Source organism: Neopsephotus bourkii, unplaced genomic scaffold (assembly GCF_033783945.1).
Source record: "Neopsephotus bourkii isolate Nb327-2 ecotype Australia unplaced genomic scaffold, CSIRO-AGI_Nbou_v1 NB_1038, whole genome shotgun sequence".
Classification (NCBI taxonomy): domain Eukaryota; kingdom Metazoa; phylum Chordata; class Aves; order Psittaciformes; family Psittacidae; genus Neopsephotus; species Neopsephotus bourkii.
In genome coordinates this window covers 175,085-202,897 of record NW_026901527.1, presented here as the reverse complement: position 1 = coordinate 202,897, position 27,813 = coordinate 175,085, and the positions used below count along the sequence as shown (strand labels likewise).

Below are 27,813 nucleotides of genomic sequence, written 5' to 3'. Positions count from 1 at the left end.
CAGAAACTTGAGATTCAGTATAGTTTCATATAGGTTCCATCTGTAACCCCTAGTTTAGAAGCTTGATTGATCCAGGGGATGAAAGTGCTTATTCTTACCTCCTGAAGACTAATAGTATGCTTCTTTCCAGATAGAACCAGACAAATGGTCTCTGATAAGACAGACTGCTTCATTCCCAAACCTTCACTGTTCTATGATTCTATGATTCTTGAACATGTGAAGGTGGTGAGGCCCTGGCACAGCTTACCCAGAGAAGCTGTGGCTGCCACATCCCTGCAGTGTCCAAGGCCAGGCTGGATGGGGCTCGGAGCAATCTGGTTTAGTGGAGGGTGTCCCTGCCCATGTCAGGGGATTGGAACTGGACGATCTCTAAGGTCCCTTCCAGCCCAAACAGCTCTGTGATTCTAAGTGTGGCATGTCCTCCAGATCCTAGGAAGATTTCTTCAGCTTCAGTCCATTCTGCTAAAGTGAAAGGCCAAACTCAAAAATAAATACCCCCAGTTTCTCTGATGCTGTGTGACTGCATCAGCTGCCTTGGCCCCAGCGTTGACAAACCTTGCACAATTTCATAAATATTCAATATTAGTTTTACTTGGGGCTTTTTTTTCTATAAGCAAAGCTCTCTGAGGCTCGCCTTATCTGGGATGGCAGACTCCTGCTGCCAGTCATCTGATGGTTGGTGTGATAAATCAGCACACCAGAGGAAATGAAGTACCCTTTATGCCCCCTTTGCTTCTATGTGATAGGAAGTCAAAAGTACAGATTTTCTAAATGTAGGGATTGTAAGAGGATGACAGTTTTGAGCTTATTCCTTTGCTTCCTTCCAGTGTTGTGTAGTGAGCTGTTAAGATTTATTTAAAATAAATGCAGTGTAGGTTCAAGTTAATTCAATTAAATTTCTTGTCTTTTCCACCTTTTCTTCTCCCTACCTCCTAGAATGGACCACAGTCCAGATAACAGAAGCCTAAAGTACTTTTACGGAATCATAGACATGTATATGGAAATTACCATATGTCAAAAGAAATTCACTTCTGGTGATTCCCCCTGTCCAGTTCTTCCACACTGCTGTGGATCAAGTAAGCAAAGTTGAGGTTCAAGCTAACTTCTTCCAAAAGTTTTACTGTTTGATAACATGCTTTTGTTGCCCAAACCCATAAAAACAGCACCAGTCTTACAAGAATTAGTCTGTCTGTGTTTCTGGCACACTTATGCTTCTGCAGCTGTAGTGGCTGAGGTAAAGCACTCTGTAGTAAGACCCATGGTTTTTGTGTGAGAAAACTGAGATGGAACAGTGCCATGCCATGAGAGTCCTGGATAGCTCAGATGAGTAGTTCAAAGATTACAGCCCTGAGTCAAGAGCCTCAAAAAGTGTAAGCTATGCAGAATAAGACATATATATAACTTCATGTGAGCTGTGCAGGTCAGCAGTTGAGAGGTATTACTGGACCAGCACTTGTCTTTTCAAATACCTACTGCATTACCATGATCAATTTTGGTTGATAGTTTAGTGATATATGAGCATGATTTGTAATGATTGCTAATGAAAAGAGTATGTGGCTTTACTCATCCGTAATGTAGCAAAAAGCTTGTGTAAATGATGCAATGACTCTGTCACAGCTGGATCTTTGGTATAATTTCATGTCCAATGTATGTTACATTTTCTTTAGCACAACAAAACCTAACAGAGGACTAAAGAAAATTTAAGAATAGGTTACCTGTAGTATATGGAGCTCTCACTATATCCCATATAGATATTTGGTTGGTTGGTTGCTTGCTTGCTTTTTAGTCGGTTGGTCTTCTTCCAGAGAAGTCTTAAGATGTCAGTTGTATGTTAAGGATTCTCTGCCTTACAGATGTAGTACAAAATGATTATTAGCCGCCTTCCCTCAGTGTTAACAGTTCTAGGAGAATAATATTTACATGGTGGTCTCATCTTTCCGTTCCATTTTCTAATGCCTTTATCTTGACCATATTCTGATCACAGAGTTTTGCACATCATTTTGTTTTGACTTGGATCACCACGTTGTCACTACCTACAGGTGTCTGATGAGTTTCAGATCTCTCTTTCAAGGGGTTTCAGCTTTCAGGCCTTCATGAGTGTACTTAAACCACTGTTCTACTGCCTCCTTTCCTCCTGGCTGCGAGGGTTTGCTGGTTACCAGATGATAGTGCGTGTATTTGTGCCATTTTGTCAAAAACCTCTGTGCTTACCTCCATTTTGTTTCTTAATTTTGTGTCAGTTTTGTGTCAGCCATGAAGTTAACCCAGTGTTCTCCACTAGCTTCAAGCACCTAGAGTTTGTCTATACTTAACCTAAAAGTCTAAGGGCTTTTTAGATATTATAGAACATATGTAATATTAAATAAGCTTTTGCTCTGATGACTATATAAGTGTTTGCATATGCTATGATATGGTTTGTCATATACTGAAGTGTTCTCTCAACTTACAAATGGCATGAAGGATCTTTGAACTTACTATCTTGCTTCCAGCTGAAATGTACTTCAAATGGTCTTTGAAAGTAAAAGTTTAAGTTTTGACTTTTTTCTGAGTTTGGTAATATATTCTAAAATTAGTATTACTGTGGTAATCTTTGGCTTTTAGGTCCACTTCCTGTCAGTCTAATAAGGACAATATTGCTTGGGGCAATCATATAATTGGAAGGTTTCTTTGTTCCTCAAGAGAGGGCCAGGAGCATCACAAGGTTTTGAAATTATAGGATACACAACTAATGTTCCATTGATTTTCATTATGTTATCTGTGGTTCTTACATCTTGGATCTCTTATGTCTGACTGTCTGCAGTGTTAGGAAGTCATTTCTTGACAGTTAAATGAAGTTTCCAGGTAAAGGAGAAAAATTCTCTGAACAGCAGAATGTCCTTTCTTGGAAGTTCAAGACTTAAAATTGGAAATCCAGTGATATTGATATTATTTACTTGTTATTCAGAGAGGAAAGGCACTAACAGAGGCAGTTATGCATAACAATTTCCTTTGCCATTCTTAGAAATGCAAGGGACTAGCATGAATGCATCTGTTTGGAACCTTGAGGAAATTAAGATGTGAATGCAAAACTCACAGCTCAATCTCCAAGACTGAAAACTGGAATAGCAAATTAGGGAATTTATATTCACAGCTCAGCTTTGCTGCTTAGATCTATGTCTATTTGAAAGTGATTTGTGAATACCTAAAAAATCATATCTAGCTTTGAGGGAAAAGGGAGGTATTGGGTACTTCAAAATTGCAAAGGTAAGAGATATTTGACACATAAAAGAACATTTCAATCAATTTCTATTTGTTTTCATCTTTCAGAGCTTCCCTTTCAAACTACTCTGGCTCTTGCTCTGACACTTTCTACATAAACTGTTCTTCTGATGTTACATCTGCAACAGAACTGCATAGGAACATGGTATCAGCTCGTGACAATTTGCATAGAAGTGCAAATTTATTATGTTTAAAGAAGTTATAAAATTAAAACACTTAAACCCATGTGGTTTGGTAATACTGAATTGGAAACAGCTTACAGTCTTTTATAGTCTGACTGTGCTCAAATCAGAGTTCTCTGGTTGATGTGACATGATTATATGTTATGATTACAAGTGTTAACCTTTCAAAATAAAATGTTCAGTTTCTTCTTTTAAATACCAACTGCTTATAGGTATAATACTTGGTGATATTTGTTCACTGACAGTCTCACTTGTTTTCAAGCCCCACATATTTAAAGTTATGGAGTGTTAGATTGATGTTTCTTTTTACTCAAATGTCATATTCATCAACTGTACTGTGCTAGCAGATTGTTAAACAGACAAGGTGACTCGCAGAGTGGCACTGTAGTGATATGATGTCCCAAACCATTAAAATACAGTAATGACATGGTTTTCTTTCCTTTTGTTCAATCAGTTTTACAACACAATGGTATTTCTGTAAAACACAGGTGAGAAGGTTTCTGAGAAGATCTGTTGGTGCTTGGAAAAAATCCTAGTTAATCAATAACAAAACCTGGAATTCAGTTGCAAATTCCCGTAGAGTTGAGAAATGCTAAAGACTTAGGAAGAACTGATATAAGAGTATTTTATAATGAGAAAAAGACACATTATGCTATGACAAAAATGAAATTGCTTGATACATTTTCTTACATAATCAGTTTTGCTGGATCTTATTTTAAGCTGTAGTAAAAGGTATTCTATGATTTTACTTGAACAGCTTCCAAAGAATGCCCCCAAAAAGGAAGGAACTTCTGCTTGACATTGTATCAACTCAAATGTCTTTCTCAACTTATCAAGCTCTTTTTATTAATGGAAGAAAAAATTGAAGAGCTCTCTGCAGAAATTCTGTTGGTGCCTTCATTTACTGAGAGGAATAAGAATGCTCAAGGTAATGAACACTTTTCCTCATTTATTAATTCTGCTTAGTGCAAAAGAATAATTATATGCTATTTTAAACATTAATTATCTAATTTATATCACCATATCTTAAAAGCACGTGTATTACCATATCCAGTGGAAATCTTTTTGAAATATATGGATTTATATTTAAGCACAATGACTTGCAGAAAAGAACTGATAGTTGTGTGTAAAGATGTGATGTACAGTAGTTGCTGATGGAAAAAATAACAAACTGTCAAACACTTTAACATTATATCTCCTATTGAATTGTATATAAAATCCTGTGTTTCATATAGGACAAAACAATATGTACAGTCTGAATTCTTTGAAACTGTAACTGTTTCTGAACTTATCTTTGGACGTTGCCTTTTACAAGAGAAACAAACACTGACTTAGACATTGTTTAATTAACATTATTATACATGCAAATAAATGTTTTAGTATATAGTCCTGCTTTAAACTGTAGTTCTTACAAACACTAATTTGTGCTATGTTTACTGTCATGTTTATCTGACTGGCTTAAGTGGGTATTTTACAGAAACTGGCTTTGCCTCAGGAAGTTAATTTGTTCACAGTCAAGCCTCAAGTTTGCATTTGCTTTAGATTCCTAGGTGACTCTCTGTATCATCTAATTGCATTCATGTTATGAGGAGAACCTAAAATTTAAAAAATTCAGATGAATAACACCTCCCAGGTCACAGTATGCTCATACATGTTATCCTACTCTGCTACTTCTGCCAGTAGAGAGACTCCAGATCACCAGAGAGCAAGTGGTTTCAAGAGCTTTCATTAAACTGCAGGAAAGGATCAGACCAGAAATGAGGCCAGGCTGCTTGGGGAGAGAGGATAGGTGGAGTCAAACGTTCGATATCTCTCTAGTCAAGCTGCAGGATGAGAAGAAAGATGTTTTGGGAATGTGGTCTCAGAATACTAAATTGATAAAAAAATTAAAATTAAATAAGAAGGGTACTGAGGCACACATTTTGTTGATGAATTCTTCATCTGAAATACTGACACTCCAAAATAAATACAAGTTAAAGCTATGTATTTTTAGAACATACATAAAGGCTCAAATAAAATCTGCATTCAGGTTCCATTTTTTCTATTGGTTTCAATGCATTTCTGCCTTCTTTGGCCTCTCAGTTTTAGTAATTCTCAAGAAATGTTAGGTTGCTGTACACTGTTTTACATTTTATGCCCTTGATCCTACAAAGAGGTGTTGCAGTAAACTTCTCATAAGGGTAGTGTATAGGATATAGTATACATTCAGTAAGGGTAATTTCAAGTGTTCTTTTTATTTGCATATTCTGTGATAAAATGTAAAAAAAAAATTTAAACTCTTGAATTTATTTAAGTAAACCGTAAAGACATGTGATTTCCAATAATTCAGAGAACTTAATGATGTCAGTGTTAAAAAGAAATATTTTGCTTTCTAAAATGTGTATTTAGGACATTATCCTGCAAGCATTCCACCAAGCTTAATTACGCTCAGAGCTGCTCCTCAAAAAATGTATTAAGTCTTCTTTGAGGAATATTCTTTTAGAGTAATTCTGTCTATAGCAAGTCAGTTCTTAAACAGTGCATCTAATGAATTAAACCTAAATGGCAAGTATTACTAGGTCTTCTTGAAGGAGGTAGTCTTCTGGGTAGGTCTCTTCTAAAGAAAGCATAAGATTACATTTACCCTGAAACACAGGTTAAGGTAAATCTTTTCCATGGGATGTTAGTGAAGTCATCAGATATACTTCTGTTCTTAATGTTGCCATTCTGATCAGATGATTTTATTCATAAATCTTTGCTCATTTTATCAGTTTCTCGATAATATGTGAAGAGAAGACATTGCCAGAGAAGTTTTTTTTTAAAAAAGTCCGACTAAAGAAGGATTTATTGGTGTTATTTTCAGTTCATATCGTCAGAAGTCTCAGTTGTAGTGATGAAGTGAAAGATGATTTGATATGGGAGAATGAGAGCTATGTTCCCAGTAGTTCCAGGTTCTGTTAAGTACCAAAAGGGATTTAAGATTTTCTTTGTTAATGGCCTATATTGGGCTGATAGTCTTATTTTTTTCACTGATGAAATCTGAGCTTTGATAAGAAGGATTGATTAGAATCCTTACTTTGTTTTCGTCAGAACACATTATAATATTTGACTAGAAAACATAATGGTCATTTTCTGTGCTTATTTAGAAAGCCTTCTTACTAGAAATCTTGCTTAATTTAGTAGGATCTAGGTCTGTCCAAAGCAGCTTTAAATTAATTCAGGTACCAGTATCAGGTTTACAAGGCAGCATGGGCTGCAGAACCAACCTAAGAAGCATAGTGAGTTAGCCCAGATTGAACTGAGCTAGACAGTTACCCATACTGCCTCTCACTGGCTTAAAGCTAGGTTGGGTGTAGCTCAACTACCTTGCAGTCACTGCAGTGTAGTCATATCTGGAGTATCAGTCCCCTGCAAGTCATACTGCTGGCAAATTAAGGGAAGCTGGCCAATTCATGAAAGGTAGGCTAATATCCAAGTGACCTAAAGTTTCCCTAGGCATCACATATATTGAAACCTTGCACTTGATTCCTTTTCTCTTAGGTTGTTTTTAGTATTCATGGGAGCCTTTTTATCTATGTAACTCACGCAGAGATGCAACAAAAATAATGTTTTTTCATGTGCATGTGTCAAGTGTGTTTATGTGAGTAGTTGTTTCAATGGCAGTTTTAGTTGATTTTTGTTCAGCATATCCCATAGTACTTCAATCTTGATATATAGAACATGTGTAAAGTTCCATCAGAAACAAAGTAGTTCTTTGGATGGTTGCTCTTTATAATTATTTTTTTGGTCCCAAAGATGGCATATGAGTTTTATCTAAACCAGACAGTTTCTTGGCCCTCATTTTTCCCTAAACCCAGCAATGACAAAAAGCAATGGCTGCATAAATTGGATGTAAGAAGAACACTTAGGGTTTATCACAGAAGAATCAAAGATTTCATATCTTCTGACAGATTGTTTGTACTCTTAGGGGGTCTTAAGAGGGGTCAAATGGCTTCTAAGAGTTCCTTAGCTAGATGGTTAAGGGATTGTACTAGGGAGGCGTATGTAGTTAAGGGTAAAGAGGCTCCCAGGGTTTGTAAAGCTCATTACACTAGGACTATAGCTGCTTCTTGGGCGGAGAGGTCGAAGGCTTCCACATTGGAAATTTGCAAGGTGGCCACCTGGGCTTCTCTTCATACTTTTTCATTGCATTATCGCTTGGATGTAGTCTCTTCTGCGGATTCTGCTTTTGGTAGGAGGTTGCTTGTGAACCAGAAAAAGAACAGTGAAGAAAAGAAAGACATGTAGTTCACAGTTCTAGCTGGCAACAAGACAAGTTTCTTTGCAGTGTGCACAATGGAATCCTATGAAGACCAATTTAGGAGGTTGAAAATAGAGGGAAGTACTGCCTACCAGTGTTCTCTGATGGTAACCCCATAGCAGACAATAGCACCAAAGGAAACAGTGAACCAGAGTGAACTCTGTAGGGAGATGGATACAGAGAATTTTTTTAGGTGATGCATACTTCTCGGAGTTCAGTTTGAGAATATTGTACCCAGCATCTTCTGGAATATATTCAGAATCTTCATTTTCCCAAATTATTTTGCTCAGATTGAAAAAAAGAATAAATCTATGAATTGCATTTTCCACTCAAACTTCTTTACTATTCTCCATTGAGATCTTCCTCATTTTATTTTTTTACTTTCCTTTACCAGACCTAACTTAGGATGCATTCCTTGGTAAGCAGTGTGTACACGCTGAGTTTTGCACTTGTTTTCAAAATGTATTTGTGTTGTCTAAGCACAATTTTTAAAAAGGCCCTGTACTTACACATTTTATCTAGTACCAGTGTAGTGTTCAGGTTTTCTCTTGAATCAAATAGAAGGAGAAAAAGCTCTCAGACAAATAAATGATAGTGTGGTCTTCTTCCATCCCTGAAATTTAGTGTAGTGTCAAGTATCAAGACTTCTACTGTATCTTTCTGAGGAAAGGTATACATATTTTTCTAACATTTACAGAACATTTATTCTCGATGTTGAGGAACCTTACTTTGTTCCACTACAAGCAATAGGTTTCAGAAAATTAAAGGAGTAGGCACCTTCTATTTTAACTTGACTAGACATTTAACCCTTCTCTGTTTATATTGAGTTCAGATTCCTGAGATGTTCCAACATACCAAGCATGCTGTGCAACTGGATTTGTTCTCTTTGAAGGAATCTGGAACATTTAGCTACAGTCAAGGGTTAAGCAGGAGATTTTGGTTTAGAATCCCGCCAAATTGCAGTCTCTTCCCATCTTTAGGGTAGATTTCTCTTCCCTCTGGCTTTTCAGAAGCTTCTTATTGAGATTTAAAAAATCAGAAATATCTGACGTACTTTCATCTGTCTGTCACTTTTCTTTTTCTCTTTTTTTTTTTCTATTCCAGTGAGGAAGGTGAACTTTGGGCAGCTCAGGTAATGAGTACCAAGAAAAGCTTTTTCAGTGGAGCTCTTTGAAAACACTGTGGGCAAAGTTGTCAAGGTTTATGAGCTTTGCCTTAGGGAACTGGGAAGATTTGCAAAGGTCTTTCTTTCACAGCAGCAAGAAGAAATTCTCTACTCTATATCCACTTCTGCAAAGTGTAATAAATGGAGTGTGGAATTAAATTTACAAGGTCCATTCTCTTAATAGACTTTGAAGTTGTAAAGATTTTAGTAAGAAGGTGTGATTTTTGCTTTGGTCTCAAAGCAAGATGTTCAAGTAGCTTCTTTAGGAAATATATAGCTTGAGCAGATCAATCCAAAGTAAAGATGGAATTTACACCAGCAGGGAGTTTGATTGCAGATGTACATTTTCTGTATTTGTGTTATTACACTTTACTCAGTATAGTAGAACAAGTAAAAAGTCCATTATTGAAGACAGAAAGCAGGAGGGGTTTTAATCTGTAGCTAGTCAAATATTTTTTATTTCTTTTGTTTATTTATACTGGTAGGGGAGTGATATTTCCCATTTCTGAGAGATGTATTTTTTCCAGTAGAGTTTCAATAAAAGTTCTGTTTAAGCTAACCAAATCCAACTAGTAAGCCACTTTGGTGGTGCTGCTACTTACCTTAGTCACGGTCAGTGAGCTGTCATACAAAGGGTTTCCTTGATGCTTTGCTGTTCTATGCTTTGATGTTCTATGCTGCATGCAAGATGATGTCATAGTGACTGCTCTTATGACCCTAAATGCTATGAGAAAAGTAGAAAAGCTATTGAAGTCTGTAGAAAAAATAATAGAACCTTTTGTAAGGAAGAACAAGATTTATATTAACAATGCAAGAGATCTCTGTCATACTCATAGCAAAGCCAGAAAAAATACAGAATTGGAGAAGGAATTAAATACATTGAAGACAAAGGGGACATAGGTTAAAATGCTGGCTTTGAAGAGAAGAATAATCCCAGGCAAATTTCACTACATGTAAGGAAAGTTGGCTGAAGAGTTTTAATTTCAAGTGAATCATATGTAATCTTGTCTTGGATGTTTGCTATCTACTGGGGACTGGTGGAGCTGGTCTGATAAAGAAAGGGAAGAGCAGTTTTGGTAGGAGGCTTGCCAGACTGGCCAAGGATGCTTTAAACTAGATGTGTTGAGGGAGGGGGGCATCATTCAATCCCAACACAACCAGTCAGTTGCCAACACCTATAATAAATGGTTGGAGCAATGTAGATATTCCAGCCACTCCAGCCAATGAGCCGCCTTCATTTGGAGCTCGGCTCAGATGCCTCTATACAAACGCTGGTAGCATGGATAACAAACAAGAGGAATTAGAGATGTGTGCACGTCTACAGGGTTGTGATATAATAGGTATCACAGAAACATGGTGGGATGGCTCCTATGACTGGAGTGTTGGAATGGAAGGCTACAGGCTCTTCAGAAAGGACAGGCACAGCAGGCAGGGAGGGGGAGTTGCTATTTATCTTAAGATTAGGCTGGAGAGTATGGAACTCTCTCTGGGGACAGGTGAGCAGTTAACAGAGCTTGTGGGTCAGGGTTAAAGGGAAAACAGAGATGGGAGACATTACTGTGGGGATCTGTTACAGACCACCTGACCAATAGGACTCTGTGGATAAAGCACTCTATAGGCAGATAGGAAGAGCCTCACTCTCACAGGCCCTTGTACTCATGGGGGACTTCAACCACCCTGACATCTGTTGCAATGACAGTACGGCCCGGCACAAGCAATCCAGGAGGTTCTTCAATTGTGTGGAAGACAACTTCCTTCTGCAAGTAATAGAGGAACCGACAAGGAGAGGTGCCATGCTTGACCTTGTGCTCACCAACAGGGAAGGGCTCGTTGGAAATGTGACACTCCAGGCCAGCCTTGGTTGTAGCGATCATGAGATGGTTAAATTCGAGATCCTCAGGACAGTGAGAAGAGCGTGCAGCAAGCTCACCGCCCTAGACTTCAAGAGAGCAGACTTTGGCTTTTTCAGGAACCTGCTTAGTAAGGTTCCATGGGATATAGCCGTAGAGGGTAGGGGGGCCCAAGACTGTTGGTTGGTAATTAAGGATCACCTACTGCAAGCCCAGGAGTGTTGCATCCCACCTAGAAGGAAGTGCAGCAGGAGGGCCAGGAGACCTCCTTGGATGGATAAGGAGCTGCTGAGGAAAATTTGAAGGAAAAAAGAGGCTTATAGAAGGTGGAAGAAAGTACAGGTGGCCTGGGAAAAATACAGGGATTTTGTCTGGGAAGCTAGGGACCAGGTTAGGAAAGCTAAGGCCCAGCTGTTAGAATTAAACTTGGCTAGGGATGTTGAGGATAGCAAGAAGGGATTCTATAGGTACGTAGCAAATAAAAGACAGACTAGGGACAATGCAGAACCCCTCCGGAAGCTATCGGCAGAACTGCCTAGCCTGGATTTGGAGAAGGCTGAGGTTCTCTATGACTCCTTTGGCTTGGTCTTCACTGGCAAAGGCTCTGACTGCACCACCCAAGTCTTGGAAGGCAAAATGCAGGCACTGTGGGAATGAAGACCTTGGGCCCCCTGTAGGGGAGGATCTGGTTCAAGGCCATCTTAAAAACCTGAACATGCACCAGTCCATGGGACCTGATGAAATCCATCCATGTGTCCTGAAGGAGCTGGCAAATGAAGTTGCTAAGCCACTGGCCATCATATTTGAAAAATCATGGCAGTCAGATGAAGTTCCCGACGACTGGAAAAAGGGAAATATAACCCGCATTTTCGAGAAGGGGAAAATGGATGACCCAGGGAATTACAGAGCAGTCGGTCTCACCTCTGTGCCTGGCAAAATCTTGGAGCAGATTCTCCTGGAAGGCATGCTAAGGGACCTGCAAAACAACAAGGTGGTTGGTGACAGCCAGCATGGCTTCACTAAGGGGAAATCCTGCCTGACCAGTTTGGTGGCCTTCTATGACGGGGCTACGGAACTGATGGACAGGGGTAGAGCAGTGGATGTCATCTACCTGGACTTGTGCAAAGCGTTTGACACTCTCCCGTATGACATCCTTGTCTCTAAATTGGAGAGACATCCATTTGATGAATAGACCAGTCGGTGGGTAAAGAACTGGCTGGATGGCCACATACAAAGAGTTGTGGTCAATGGCTCAGTGTCCAGCTGGAGACCACTAACGAGTGATGTCCCTCAGGGATCGGTGTTGGGACCGGTGTTGTTTAACATCTTTGTTGGTGACATGGGCAGTGGGCTTGAGTGCGCCCTCAGCAAGTTTGCCGATGACACCAAGCTGTGTGGTTCGGTTGATCCGCTGGGGGGAAGGAATGCCATCCAGAGGGACCTTGACACGCTTGTGAGGGGGGCTGATGCCAACCTCATGAAGTTTAACCATGCCAAGTGCAAGGTCCTACACCTGGGTTAGAGCAATCCCAGGCACAGCTACAGGTTGGGCAGAAAAGAGAATGAGAGAAGCCCTGCGGAGAAGGACTTGGGGGTGTTGGTCAATAAGAATATTGACCTATATGGATGCTGGGGAGAGACTCTTCATTAGGGACTGTAGTGATAGGACAAGGGGTAATGGGTTAAAACTTAAACAGGGGAAGTTTAGGTTGGATATAAGGAGGAAATTCTTTCCTGTTAGGGTGGTGAGTCACTGGAATGGGTTGTCACGGAGGTTGTGAATGCTCCATCCCTGGTGGTGGTCAAGTCCAGATTGGACAAGACCTTGGGTGGCATGGTTTAGTGCAAGGTGTCCCTGCCCATGGTGGAGCGGTTGGAACCAGATGATCTTGGGGTCCTTTCCAACCCTAACCTATGATTCTGTGACTCTATGGAAATGATTCAAGTTGCATGGCTGATAAACTGAAGGAAGCACAGAAAGTAAGAGCATTTTATCAAGTTTGTAGCATTTAAGTTCCAGGAAAGGTACAGCAAGAATTCCTGATTGATGCAATATCCCTATTGATTGAAAGTGGTGGAGGTGTGGAATCTGTTCTGAAAGGGAGCAAGTATGAAAAACTAAGAAACTTTCCACCAGCCTCCATCTTCTTTCATGACATTTGCTTCTTCCTGCTTCCTTTCTTCACATTCTGTCCTCTAAGGGTTCATGTGAAAAGGGTTGCATACATTTCTGTCTATCTATGCAAATGGAATATGAGGTTTGAAAACTGGGAGACGAGTCAAGGAATTTGTATAGAAAACCATGGCTGGCTAGGTAGGAATGTTTCCTCCGTCCCATTGCCTGTATTCTTGTTTGCCATGGCAAACTAATTTGGGCTGAGCAGCTTCAGAACAGCAGCTGCACCAGTCTCTTGAGTAAAGCTGCACTTTTATTTTGTGTCTCTCTGGAAACAATTTTTGAGAGGAAGGTTATGGAGCATCTGAAGTGCAGAGGCTTTGGGGAGGCTGTGGCTAGTGTACCATGATCAGTGAAAATCATTAATTACTAGCAGGAAGTTAAACTGAAGAAGGTTAAGGCCACTTTACCTATATGAGATTCGGAAAAAGAAAATATTGGGAAACCAGAGGAGCTCAGTAGAAGATAGGAGACTTGATCTTGGGGCTTCTTTGGGAAGACCAGAAAAGGTTGTATATGTGTGTGAGCCTGCATGCACATAGATAAAGGTATATGAATATAGGCAAGAGTGCCCCAGCTGTTAGTTACAAAAGGAGGTGGGGAGATCTGTTAATTTAAAAAGGAAGAAACCTTTAAAATGACTGATGCTGATGGAAGTATCATTTGGCTCTTTGCCTCAGGTACTGGAGACACAAATCTACCATCAGCTAGATACTTGTGTATCTCAGCTGTAAGTTCTTAAACAGGTAAGGCAGCAATAAATACACAAGGATTTAAGTTAAATGTTACAGATTTTCTTTAATGTCTTGATATATAAAGTTTTAAATAGCCGTTTTAAGTAGTAACAATAAGAGAATGTGAACATATAGACGCTCAGTTGTGCTTATAGTTAGAATCAGATCTATAAAAAAGGAAAGGCAAGGCAAGAAAAAACAAGGCAAATTTTAGGTTGAATGCACACAACAGAAAAGAGGGAAAATATCCAGTCAAGTAAAGTTTATTTTTTTTCATTCTGGAGTAATTTCTAAAGAAAACTACAGGAAACTTCATCATAAAATACATTAAAACATATTGAAAAAAGCAGTAATGTTATGGTGCTGTCCGTAACATTTGTTGAATGATCAGGGAGCTAGTTGACCTGATTACTCTCTTCTGTTTTTATATGTGACCATTTTGTCTTTCATTTTTCTCAGCTCAAATCTGGGGGAAAAGAAAAAAAAAACCCATAACACAAAATCCCTGAAGCTTTAGAATGCTGTATAGGTGTATGAAAAATGTGTGTTCATTTTCAGAGGGTGAATTGTTTAATGAAAAGATAAAATCCAGTTTAAGTAAAAGAAAGCCTATATATGTGCAAATACTGAGTATCTCATAGAAAGAGAAAAGCTCTTTAAACCTTGACCTTGTGTACTACCAGTAGATTCAGGTGACTGAAGACCTGTAAATTTATGCTTAGAAGATAATCTTTAACAATCCCTGACATCACTTAGTCATATAAAACATCTTGGTTTTAATTTCACATGAGATACATTAAATTAGGAATAGCTGCATCTGTATTGTTTACCAGGTTTATGCTAGGAGACAGATTTTAAAGATAACATGTTTTTTGGTTTTAGTCTCATATTATTTTTGAATCAGACTTAGAGAATCACAAAACGAGTGAGGTTGGAAGGGACCTTTGGATGTCAGCTGGTCCAACAACCCCTGCTCAATCAGGACCATGCACAGCCAGTTGCCCAGAATCATGTCCAGATAACTTCTGAGTATCTTTAAGGATGGAGACTGTCTGTCTGGATAAACCTGATTCAGTGCTTGGTCACCCTGGCAGTAACAAAAGAACCTCCTGTGTTTTCTGTCTGTGCCCACTGCCTCTTGACTGTCACTGGGCACCACTGAGAAGAGTGTCACTGGGCACTGTGCCCACTGCCTCTTGACTGTCACTGGGCACCACTGGCTCTGTCCTCTTTGCACCTTCCCTTCAAGGTTTTGTGTACATTCATGAGATCCTCCCTGAGCCTTCTCTTCTCCAGGTTAAACAGTCCCAGTAATCTTAGCCTTTCCTCACAGGAGAGGTGCTCCTGTCCCTTAATCATCTGCATGGCCCTTTGTTAGAAACTTTCCAATATGTCCATGTCTGTCTTGCCTTGTGTAGTGCTGAACTGAACATGGTCAGTATAGTCTTACCAGGGCTTAGTAGAGGGGAAGGATCACCTCCCTTAACCCTGCTGGCAGTGCAGCCCAGGATATCACAGTATCACAGTATCACAGTATGTTAGAGATTGGAAGGGACCTCAAAAGATCATCTAGTCCAATCCCCCTGCCGGAGCAGAAACACCTAGATAAGGTTACACAGGAACGTGTCCAGGCGGGTTTTGAATGTCTCCAAAGAAGGAGATTCCACAACCTCCCTGGGCAGCCTGTTCCAGTGTTCCGTCACCCTCACTGAGAAGAAGTTTCTTCTCAGGTTTAAGTGGAACCTCTTGTGTTCCAATTTGTACCCATTACCCCTTGTCCTTTCATTGTTTGCCAATGAGAAGAGCCTGGCTCCATCCTTGTGACACTCCCCCTTTATATATTTATATACACTAATAAGGTCATTATATCATGAACTTCTTTGCAAGAAGGGCACATCACTGGCTCCTGTTCAACTTGGTGTACATGTGGCCTGCCAGGTCCTCTTATGCAAAGCTGTGTTCTAGCTGGGTGGCCAACAGCCTACACTGGCACCTGGAGTTGCTCTACCCCAGGTGCAGGACTTTGCACTTCTTCTTTATTTTCTTAAGGGTTTTATGTTCCTGTTTCTTCAGCCTATTGAGGTGCCTTTCGATGTCAGCAGGGTCTTCTGGTATGTCAGCTACACCACCCAGTTTGGTGTCAGCTGCAAACATGCTGAGGGTACGTGCTGCCCCATCATCCAGATCATCAATGAGGATGTTAAATGGGACTGGACCTATTCACCCTTGAGAGAGATCATTAGTTACTGGCCTCTAACTAGACTTTGTGCCACTGATCACTGTTCTTGGGGTTGGCTATTCAGCCAGTTTTCAGCCCACCTCACTGTCTGCTTATCCAGTCCATACATCAAGAGTTTGTCTACTCTGTGTCAGATAACAGGATCTTATAGGAAACAGTGTCAAAGGCCTTACTGAATCCAGGTGGACAATAGTCACTGCTCTCCTCTCATCTACCAGGCCAATCATTTCTTCATGGAAGTTTTATCAAATTGGTCAAGCATGACTTCCCCTAGGTGAAGCCATGCTGAGTACTCCTGGTGAATTTTTTGTCCATAATGTGCCTGGAAATGGTTTCCAGGATTAGCTGCTCCATCACCTTCCCAGGGACTGAGGTGAGGTGACTGGCCTGTGATTCCCTGAATCCTCCTTCTTGCCCTTCTTGAAGGTATAAGTAATACTTGCTTTTCTCCAGTCTTTGGACTCTTCTCTTGCCATGATTGATCAAAAGTCATTGAAAGTGTCATTGCACCAACTTATGTCAGCTCCCTTGGAACTTCCAGGTGAATACTATCAGGGCCATGGGTTTATGTTATGTCCAGTATTTCCACACCTGATCCGTGTCCACCAAGAATACATCTTCCTTGTTCCAACATTACTATCTGGGACTTGGGATTCCTGAAGGCTTGTCTTGCTGGGAAAGACTGAGGCAAAGCAGGCATTCAGTGCCTCAGCCTTTTCCATGTCTGTGTAACCAGATACCCTGTATCACTAGCAGTGTGCCTACATTTTCCCTAGTCTTCCATGTGTCACCTGTGTACTTACAGAAGCTCTTCTTTTTGCCTTTGACATCCCTTAAGTGCATTTGAGCTTTGGCTTTTCTGACTTTGTTCCTTGGTGCTTGGATGTTGTTTCTGTGTTCCTGTCAGGTTACTTGTCCTTGTTTCCACCCTCTGTATGCTTCATTTTGTGTTTGAGTTTAGTTAGGAGCTCCTTGTTTATCCATGCAGGCCTCCTGGCATTTTTTTCTTTTCCCAGCACTCTTAAGCTCAGAGGAGGTGATATTTGAATATTAACAAGCTTTCTCAGGCCCCATCTCCATTGACAACATCCCATGGGACACTTCAAAGCAGATCTTTGAAGAGGCCAAAGTCTGCTCTCCTGAAGTCTAGGGTTGTGAGCTCACTTTTCACTCTTCTCCATGCCCTCAAAATCCTGAATAACATCATCTCACGGTCACTGCAGCCAAGGCTGCCTTTGACCTTCACAGCTCAACAAGCCCTTCCTTTTTGGTGAGTATGAGATCCCGCAGAGTACTTCTCCTCCCTGGTTCCTCTGTCACTTGGAGGAGGAAGTTATCATCAACACACTCCAGAAACCATCTGGATTGCTTGAAATGCTGATGCACGTGGTTTTTACCCAAGATACTAATTTGCTCTTGTCAAAGCTGAGGTGATATTCCCATTACTCCAAGATTTGCCTGGAGAAGAGAAGCTGTGTGAAGACCTCATAGCAGCCTTCCAGTATCTGAAGGGAGCCTACAAGGTTGCCAGAGAGGGACTCTTCATCAGGCACTGTAGCAATAGGATAAGGGGTAATGGGTTTAAACTTCAACAAGGGAAGTTCAGGTTAGATATCAGGGAGAAGTTCTTTACTGTGAGAGTGGTGAGGCCCTGGCACAGGTTGCCCAAAGAAGCAGTGCTTGGTCAGTGTTCAAGGCCAGGTTGGACAGAGCCTTGAGTAACATGGTCTAGTGTGAGGCATCCATGCCCATGGCAGACAGGATGGAACTTGATGATCTTAAGGTCCAATCCAAACCATTCTGTGATTCTATGATTCTGTGATTTCTAAGTGAGCTTTATACCAGCCCTTCTTAAGGAGCTTCACTTGAACCTGTTCCTGTTGCCATTATTTGCTTATAAAAAATAACTGTATTAATTGTCTTTTTATTCTTATCATATTGGCATTTTCAAAAAAGTAAAAACTATAAAAATATGTTAGTGTGCAATTCATATAATATATTGGAGAAAGAATAGAAATCAATTTCTACATAGCTGTTCTAACATTATCTGTTCTCCCTAGGAATAGGTGACTGCACCGTCAGTATAAAAATGAATTAATGACAAAAGAAACTATATTTTACACGTGTATATGTATGTTTCTATAAAATCTGAATACAATGGGGTGTGGATTTCATCATGTTATATAAAAGGAGCTGCATATAACTTAAATTTGACTTATCATTAGTGTTCCCCTACATCTTGTTGAGGGTTTTTTTATGCTTCATATTGGTATATCAGAATATGTTGTAGGCTGCTGACTTTTCTACAGAATTAATCTTAACTTTGATCCCTTTTATCATACTGTGCAGGAGTTCTGAAGAAAGCTAGTGGGGAGCTTTTAATAGGAGAAAGTAGAGCAAATGAAACCAGTGTGCTTCCTGAACAGTTACTTCAGGTAGAAGAGGTGAGTATGAAAAGAGTCTTGCACTTTGTAGGGGATTTTCTTTTGTCTGTGTGTCTCCAGTGTAGTCTGTCACCATGTTCATTATAAACACCTATTTTCATAGTTCCATTATTTAGCTACTGTAATTAATTTTAGCTGCAAAGTCTCAGTTACGATGGAATAAAATCGTACAACATTCATGAAGAATTGGCCGTTATTTAAGATTTAGCAATAGTATGGATTTAACGTCAGAAATACGAAATACCTCATGACAAAACAGTAAAGAATGCCAAAATATTATAGCTTTCTTCAGGATTAAATACATTCTTAAATACAGCAGAATCTTAAAAAAAATCGATCAAGTTCTTAGCATTTGATCATTGTGATCAAATAGGAATAAGTACTCACATAATGTCCAGTTTCTTTGATGCTAACGAATAGTTGTATAGTAAGCACTATGCTTTGTAGAATGTATATGCAAGACTAAGTACTAGTCTGGCTTACATTTGCTACTAAACACATTTTATTTTTTGAGGTTTTGGGACCTAAGTGCTCCAAAAAGACTGTTATTTTACATTAGTGGAATTTAGTTTCCTAATGGCTCAATTTTAGTGGTGAAATCACTTTTTAAAATGTATGTTTAATCAGTTTGTGAGACTAATGTTCCTATTACAGGTTGCAAAGAACAATATTTTTGTGAGAATTGAGCTTTACTTGACCTAAGATAAAAAAAAAAAAAGAAAAAGAAAGAAAGAGGGAATGAAAGAATGGGCATCCATGGAGGTTGTCTCTGTGCTCGCTGGAGTTCATTGTTGGGAGGGAGAAAGGGAAAGGAAGGAGACGCAACTTCTAAATTGGAGTAAGCTGGAAGGGCTTCACTTAATAGCCCTTCCTTGTTTTCCAATTTAGTATTATAGCCACAATTCATTAGGAATCCTTTTATTCTTTTGGCCTACTATGTGCTTATAGTGGGCATCTTTACTGTATATATTATGTCACTAAAATATTTCTCTTACAGTGTTGCAATTCTCAATTTGCCACTTCCAGTAACATTTAAGTCTGCTGTATGTCAGATAAGCAATGCAAATTAAGATTAGTGCAGAAGTAATGATATCCTACTGTGTCTTCTTCTCACAACTGCTACATTTCAGATAACTTCAGAGGTCTCTATTTATAGAAGGCAGGGTACTGTTCTAAACCATAATAAAAGCCAGCATTGTCTCAGACCTAGAAATCTCTATTTAAACATTTTAATCTTTGCTAAATCCAGCTCTAGAGAACTGATAACCAGTGTGGCTGCATTAAAACCAGCTTCTTGAAAACTTTCCCATTAATATTCATGGTTAGTACCATCCACTTACTGCCTTGCAGTGAAAATTATTGCAGGGTGTACATTGCTGGATTACTTTACTGTTGAAAATGATTATACTTGATAGGTGCATTCTGTTAAAGAGTATAAAGTAAACATGAGGTATGGCTTTTAAAAAGCTGTCTTGTTTAAATGGAATCTTTTCTAAATTTATTTCTTTAAAATTTGATGACAAATCTAATATTGCTATGCATCCTGGGCTGCATCAAAAGGTCAAAGGATGTGATCCTGCCCTCTCTCTGCCCACTCTGCTGTTGTGAGACTTCACTTGGAGTACTGTGTGCAGTTCTGGTGTCTTCAACATAAAAAGGACATGGAACTGTTGGAACAAGTCCAAAGGAGGGCCACGAAGATGATCAGGAGACTGGAGCACCTCCCATATAAAGATAGGCTGAGAAAGTTGGGGCTGTTCAGCCTGGAGAAGAGAAGGCTGCATGGAGACCTCATAGCAGCCTTTCTGTATCTGAAGGGAGTCCATAGGGATGCTGGGGAGAGGCTCTTCATTAGGGGCTTTAGTGACAGGACAAAGGGTAACGGGTTAAAACTTAAACAGGGGAAGTTTAGGTTGGATATAAGGAGGAAATTCTTTCCTGTTAGGGTGGTGAGGCACTGGAATGGGTTGCCTGGGTGTCCTGGGTTCAGAAGTAGCAGTCATTTTTCTCCTTCTTAGTAGCTGGTGAAGCGCTGTGTTTTGACTTTCGGCCTGGGAACAGAGTTCGTAACACTGATGTTTTAGTCTGACCAAGGACTTTCTGAGCCTCATGCTCTGCCAGGGAGGAGGGAAAGCCGGGAGGAAGCAGAGACAGGACACCTGACCCAAACTGACCAAAGAAGTATTCCATACCATAGCACGTCATGACCGGGATGTAACTGAGAGTTACCTGGAAGGGCTAGGGCACTAGGGGTTTGGAGGAGGTATCAGTTGATGCTCGGTCAGGTGGGGTGGGGCAAGTTATTGCTCAGCTGGGGCTGAGGTGTTGTATTCTCTTCCCTTGTTATTTCCTTTACCATTGTTATTATTGGTGGTAGCAGTGGTGATTTTTGTTATACCTTAGTTACTAAACTGTTCTTATCTCAACCCATGGGAGTTGCATTCTTTTTGATTCTCCTCTCTGTCCCTCTGGGAGTAGGGGGAGGGCAAAAAGGGGGGGAGTGAGTGAACGAGCTGCGTGGCTGGGTTTAAACCACGACACCAGGGAAGCTGTGAATGCTCCATCCTTGGAAGAGTTCAAAGCCAGGTTGGACAGAACCTTGGATGACATGGTTTAGTGGGAGGTGTTTCTGCCCGTGGCAGGGGGGTTGGAACTAGATGGTCTTAAGGTCCTTTCCAACCGTAACTATTCTATGAGTCTATGTTCACTTTTGTTGAGTGTATATACTACTTCAAATATGATTTCAAGGCAACCAAATTTTAAGTTACTCAGATGAATTTCAAAAGGTGATGTTGTCCTTTAGTTTAATTATGAATGTTTGTATAAGTTTCAGACAATAATAACACTCAGTAATGAATTTGGATTGATTTAATATAAATATGTGTTTCAGCCTATTTTGCTGAATTTTGGCTGGAGAAATGCATTTAAAGACCTTTCTTCTTCTGTGGCTCACTGTATAACAATAGCAATAGAGGATTTTTCAGCTAAAATTCTCCAACATGAGCAGAAAGAAGAGTTTTCAGCTGCAAGCTTTCCAATGAGTCTTGTAAACAGCCGGCAAATGAGGGAGTCCTGCAGAGCAGTCCAACAGGAGGAGCAACCAAAACGAATTGCTAAGGCAGGTATCAAAAGATCTGAAGTTTGAGAGGAGACAGAATGCCAAGGCTGTTTGCCGTCTACACTTTGAAGTACTTACAGTACCATTAATATTCTATATCTTATATAAATGGAATTAAAAAGAAAGTGAGAGGCATTATAATATGAGGCTGAGCAGAGCTTTATACAATAGCCCATAGTCTATACTTGAAAGAATTAACTTTTAAACTTTGCTGGCATAATTTTTTTCATCCAAAAAGTTCTGAAACATTCTGATTAGTATCAGCTCTGTTACCAAGTGGTTTGATGGGAAAATGCTGAAAGCTTTGAAGAGTAGCTATAAAGGGATTTCCTGTATTCATATCTTTAGACATGCCATTTAACTAATCAGCATAACCAACAATATGGCCAAATTAGAGTTCTTTGATTTGGCTGAAAGGTCATTTATAATGGTTAATTAAATTGTTTTTCTAAGGAGGTATGTGTTTCAAATTTTGAAGGTTTTTTTTTCTTTAGTAAGCTTTGCAACTGTTCTAGCAAATTCGCAATACTGTTAATGAACATTTGCTCAAAATAATACAAAATCTTTTGGGTGATAATTTTGGGGAGATCAATGTATGAATTTAGTTGGAAATTATAAGTTTGTTTTCAAATTCAGTATTAAGAAATATGTTTGTGTATTTTCAAAAATAAATTATTTGATAAAATTATTTTTGTTTACAAGGAATTAATGTTATGCTTTGAATGTACATCTCATGAAATCGTGAACAAAATGAAGGCACTACTAGCAAAGATGGTTTTTTTTTTTCCATCATATATTATGCAGCTTTCAAGCAAGAAGGAATGAAATAATAATTCATTTACTGCAGATAAACGTTTCTCCCCTGTATAACAGAATGAAATGTTTTTAAAGCTGATTTAATATATTTATGCTTTGTGCCAATTTCATTATTCAACAATCTGACCCTAGTGTGTATAAATTAAGCAGTGCTGTCAGAATACAAGTAACAATGCCATGTTTACTTCTCTCAGTTTTGTTCTGACATCATGGAAGAACTTGACACATTACTTCCATTGGCTCTGGCATGCAGAGATGATTCTCTCCAGGAAATTAGAGCAAATTTTGTGGACGCCTGCAGCAAAGTGGCAACAGCTGTCCTGGCAAGACTGGAGAAGAAGAGCAAAGATGTCCCCTCCAAAGCTCCCCTGCAAGACTTGTATGCTGCCCTTTCCACAGCAATATATGTCTCTCAGCATTTTACAGCGTACAGCAATTTAATGAGAGAAACAAGCAAAAAGTGAGTCCCTTTGCCTTATAATGGTTTAATTCAAACATAAATAATAAAGGGCTTTTTTCCATTTTGGATGATACAATATGGTGGTAGTTTTCCAAATTGCATCATATTTTTCAGCGCACTTACTGTGTGTGTTACTTATGGAAAGACCTGAATCAAAGCTGTTGATAAGCTAAAGCATCTATTGCAAACAAATTATTTCTGTGTTTAAGATCTGCATTTGATTTGCAGATCAATATTTTTTATTTATTAAGCTTAAGTAAATAGGATCGTCCAGTGAACTCAATGTTCTTTGCTATCATATAAATAAAAGGCTAAGGCATTAATTTCCTTTTCTGACCTTTGCAATAGCTGAATTTTCATAAAATCTGACTTAGCACATAGCAATCTTAGAGGACAGTATAAATACACATTCCTGTGCTTTTTCCTTATACCATCTGTATCCAAATATGTGAAAAAATACATTCACCATAGTTTTAGAATTTATTTTTTGTTGCACACAGAATAAAAATTGGAGATGATATGAAGTACTAGTGTAAATTCTATGTCAGTGTTTGCCCTGGAAGGCAATATAATTACATTTGCTTTGCTTTTAGGAGATTTTGCCTTAAGATACTAGGAATCTCTTTATTGGTCCATGTTTTTCTGACACATATAATTTAAAAGCAGAAAATGGGAGGGACACCTGAACTGGTGCAGTTTTCAAGGAATGTAGAATTTCTATGGGTTTGTGTGCACTGGTGAGCTGCTTTCCCTTTGATGTTTTACTCTCTCCTTCATGAAGTATATCTTTGTGAATGGGAAGTTTGAGCCGAAATATCTTAGTACATGCCTACCAAAAGTAATATCTGGACTCTGTGTTTATGTTTTCTTTATCACACTCAATGCTGATGATGCAGTTATGTTTCAACCCAGAATCTCCCAGTAACTGAATGACAAACGTACTTTTATCTCAGAAAATAGAATGAATATATTTTTCAGTGATGTGGTTAAATGAGAACTTGGAGACAAGCAGATATATTTAAAGAATTTGTGAAACAAAGGCCAGATACTTTTCAAAAGTGAATACTAGTTTCAGCCTTCAAGACAGAGAGGAAATTAGTGATTGATAACTAATAATCAAAACCATTTGCAGTACTGGGGATTGTTACCTCCTACTGCACAGCCTTTCAATCTTTGCCTCTTTGATCATTCTCTCTGAACAGACCTCTGTCCCTCATGCCTGTCCAACAATATCAGGAATTCATCAATGTTCTTCAGTTTCAAGTTACGAACTACTGCATCAGAGTTTGTGCTACAAGCATTTTACAGGATGCTGAGAGCCACCACTGGGATGAGTACAAAGCTTTTTATGAGGTGTGAGGTTAAGTTTATTGTGCCTTCCTTTTACAAAATGTGTTTTACTGGTTGCCAGCTCTCTAACTAATTAGAAGCATAAGATCACCATTATTTTTACATAAAAATTATTGGATTTTACTGCTTTGAAATATGTATTACTGCAGGCAAATATCTCTGTAGGAATGATGTAGGAACACATAAGCATTTAAAGATGAGGTAAATTGTTACGGAGTGTTTGTGTCATTTGCTTAATATTGTGTCAAGTTCAAGACATTTATATAGAACTCAGTTAAGAAGACACTGAGAAGTCATTTTAACTCTTCTTACAGAAAGCATGACATATGAAAATGAAAGAGGTTTTCTCTTGAAAATTTTTAATCTGATTCTTTGCCTTTTTTTTTTTTTAACTAGTTCCATTTTTACCTTTGATAAGTGAAGAATATAACAAAGACCGTCAATATAATTAATTTCATTATTCAACAGTATATTTCTGAGATAACTACTGCCATTTCATCTATATTTTGAAGTCACAGATCTAGTCTTAAACCTTAATCCTAACGATTCTGTGAAAAATACCCTGCTAAAAACCTCCTAATGATTCTCTGAAAAAAACAAGTGAATTATCATTTATTGGGGGTTTTAATTCATTCCATTCAAATTGAAACATAGGCTGACATATACTGTTTGAAATTATTTTCACTTAATTTCTGGATGAAGTGGAAGTGTTACATTTTTTTTTTTATAATGAATAACTGAGATCTCTTGGAGCCAGCGTCCTGCTCTTCCTTATATCATTTGCTGTGTGAGAGAATTAGTGTGGTTTTCTATTTTCTAGAACTCTTACATGAGAGAAAAGTCTGTGTGATACGTGTATTCTACAGATGTAATATAAAAGCTGCTGAGTCAGTGACAGAAGTCTGTGCTACACATACAGGTGTTGCAGACTTTAATATGAGTAATTACCAAAATGCCCACCTCTCAAGGATAAGTAAACAAGCATTTTACTTTTGTTTGAATGTGAGCACAGATGTGCTTAGTTGATCAGGTAAAAAATTTAGCAGCTTCTGGCAACTGAAAAGTCATGACATGATCTTCACTGTATGGTGCCATGTCCTGTTTATTAAGGAACCAATGACTATTCACTGTGGAGGATACCTAATTGTCAGAAATAGATGTCCCAAGGAAAAAGGGTATATATTAACTAACTATTTTTATCATCACTAATCAGAGCTGATGTGTGTAGAAAGGGATGAAGAAAGCTGGCATCTCAGCTCTGTATTGCTTGCAGGACTAAAGGTGGGATGTAATTTTATGTTATTTCTCTGTTCCTTTTATTGAGCCATGGCCTATGGCCCAGGAGTGGACCATGATCTGCTCAGGGTGCCTGCAAGAGACACGATGCTAACCAGCCACTACTTTCATTGTGCTCTTGTAGGCATCTCAAACGAAAGAGGTTGGTGTAAGACCTATTGATTGTTATGGAGGCAACAGCCTACTGAAACTCCTAGCTGCAAGAGGTGGCTCCTTCTGAGGTCTGAGCTCTGCAGGAAGTGTGGGACTCTGCCTTTTAAATCACACCAATCTTGCTGAGCTCAGAGAACAAGAGTACCTTGGAGTCAGATGCCACAAGACTTTGCCACTCATCAAGAGCAGGCTGTGGTATGAGTGTCTCCTACCTCAGCTGGAACATATCTTGCACTTTTGTGAGTTCCTCATTCTTGTCTTGCATACTTGATTACAATCAAAATGGCAATCCTACACTTGAAGAATCACATAAGTTACTCTCCTTTTTCCCCAATAATATATGACTTTCAACTGGTATTAAAAAGAATATGTGGTAATCTTCCTTTCTGTACACCACCAATGACATATTGATTAATAAGACTGCTAGAATTACTTGTTGTGTAAGTCATCCAGGAAAAAGCCAAACCCACTGCAAGACAAAGAGAAAGGAGGAAAGGGCAGGGGACAGTGTCTGTGTTTGATTACAGAGAACTGCAGTTTCCATATCCATTTATTTGTTTGTATAATGGTGATATCTGAGAACAACAAGATTGGTAGCAAATAGTTATTATATTCTGTAAAAGAATTTGCTGCATTTTAAAAATAAGAATAAGTAAATTTTGAAATATCTTTTGGATTTTCATAACCAATTTCATAACCTGCTCACCCGTCCTCCCTCTGACGTGCACCTAACTTAATAGTGGCAACTGTGATTAAAAGCCAAAAGACCAGTTGTAATTAGAGGGTGAACACATTACTATTATAATCACTGTGAGATCACCAAAAGTTCTGAATGCCTTTTAGGAAAGTTAAGAAGAGATTTTGTGAGATACAAGTAGTGAATTGATGGTGATGTGAGATGTGAGCTGACCTCTGATAGCAGTTCCTGTTCAGCACTTGGAGCCTGAGCTGCCAGGGAGGGAAACTCTGGGTTCAGTACACTGAACACCCACTGTGTCACTGGCCAGTGCTCCAGCTTAGGCATCCTAATGGAGCCTTTAGTGTAGCAGACATCTGCTGTAGCTTTGGGAACTTAGGCTTTCTAATATTCAAAGAATAAAGAATTGTCTGTTCAAACATAATATTGAGTGGCTTATGCAATAAAGTAGAGCTACTTGTTTCCTGATATGTAAGCTAAATAAAAGTTCCCATCTGTTTGTATAAAATGAAGCCTGCAAAAATAGCAGATGTTTACCAGTAGAAATGGCAACAAATTGAAAAACAGGTCAGAAAAAGGGGAACGAATCTTATTTAGATCTTCAGTGACACTGTTGCTTCTGCGATAGAGGTACAATGTTAGAAATTGTGTATTGTTCAATTTACTGCTTTAGGCTGAATAAACCAGAGAAAGTGAAGCATTTTGTGTTTAAGGTTACATAGTTAAAAAGTAAAACTCACCAACATACAGTAACTCAAAAAAATTAATACGTTAAATAGTCAGTTTAGAATTATATTTCTGGTTGCTAAGATTGCTTTTTTTTTTTTTTTTTTGGTAAATTAACCATTCTATGATTCTATGAACAAAATAAATTAGGTTCCATTAGGCATTAAAACTAATTTTTTACCTGGTAAATTTATTCTGTAACAGTTGAAATGTTTTTACAAAGAAAGGGAAATGTTAGCAAAATGTCTGTGAGGTAGGGTTAAGGATTTATTTCTGGCAAGTTCTACTGGAACGTACCCTAAGAATAGTCATGGTAATGTGTCTAAGAAACCCCCCCTTACAGAAATGATTCGTCATTTGAATTATGTAAACCTATGGAGTTATGTTATGAGTTGAGTTGTGAATTAAACTTGTACTGTTTCAGTGTATCATGCTATAATAATGTAATTTTATTTCATATGAGAAAAACAAAAAATTATTTTAGTATGTCCATTATTTTATTATATCAATTTTTTAACAATATAAGACAATCCTATTTTACCTGTGTGGAAACACTTGTCAAGTGCTTTGTTGTTCAAAATACCAGAGTGATTTGGTTTGATTTCCCAGTTGAAATACTCTTAAAACAGTTATAAGATGCCCATGGTTGTATGTATGAAGAAAAGTAGGCATATAATTTTGTCTTGAAACTTCTCTGTATTACATTTCTCTCTTCTGCTTTAGAGTTTGGTACTTTCCCTCTTTGTCATAATTTCTCAGTTTTTAATATAAAATACACTTTGAATATTATGGCAGAGATACACTGAATAATGAAAACTCCCACTAATCTGTTCATGTGGTATGTGTAAAAAAGAAGACAGTTTTGGGTTT

At 38.7% G+C, this 27,813-nt stretch overlaps 1 protein-coding gene across 4 annotated transcripts in view; it reads left to right on the top strand.

The window, feature by feature from the left end:
* KIAA0825 (KIAA0825 ortholog) overlaps positions 1-27,813 on the top strand; it is a 248,386-nt gene that overhangs the window by 65,686 nt on the left and 154,887 nt on the right. For 2 of the 4 annotated variants that reach the window (XM_061360980.1, XM_061360981.1), the window contains 5 exons: positions 4,198-4,368; positions 18,233-18,327; positions 21,218-21,445; positions 22,456-22,721; positions 23,924-24,074. In XM_061360980.1, coding sequence (XP_061216964.1) covers positions 4,198-4,368; positions 18,233-18,327; positions 21,218-21,445; positions 22,456-22,721; positions 23,924-24,074 — 911 coding nt within the window. Of the gene's footprint in view, positions 1-4,197; positions 4,369-13,590; positions 13,657-18,232; positions 18,328-21,217; positions 21,446-22,455; positions 22,722-23,923; positions 24,075-25,491; positions 26,798-27,813 lie in introns of those variants that run through there. The other 2 variants (XM_061360982.1, XM_061360983.1) reach the window with 2 other exon arrangements.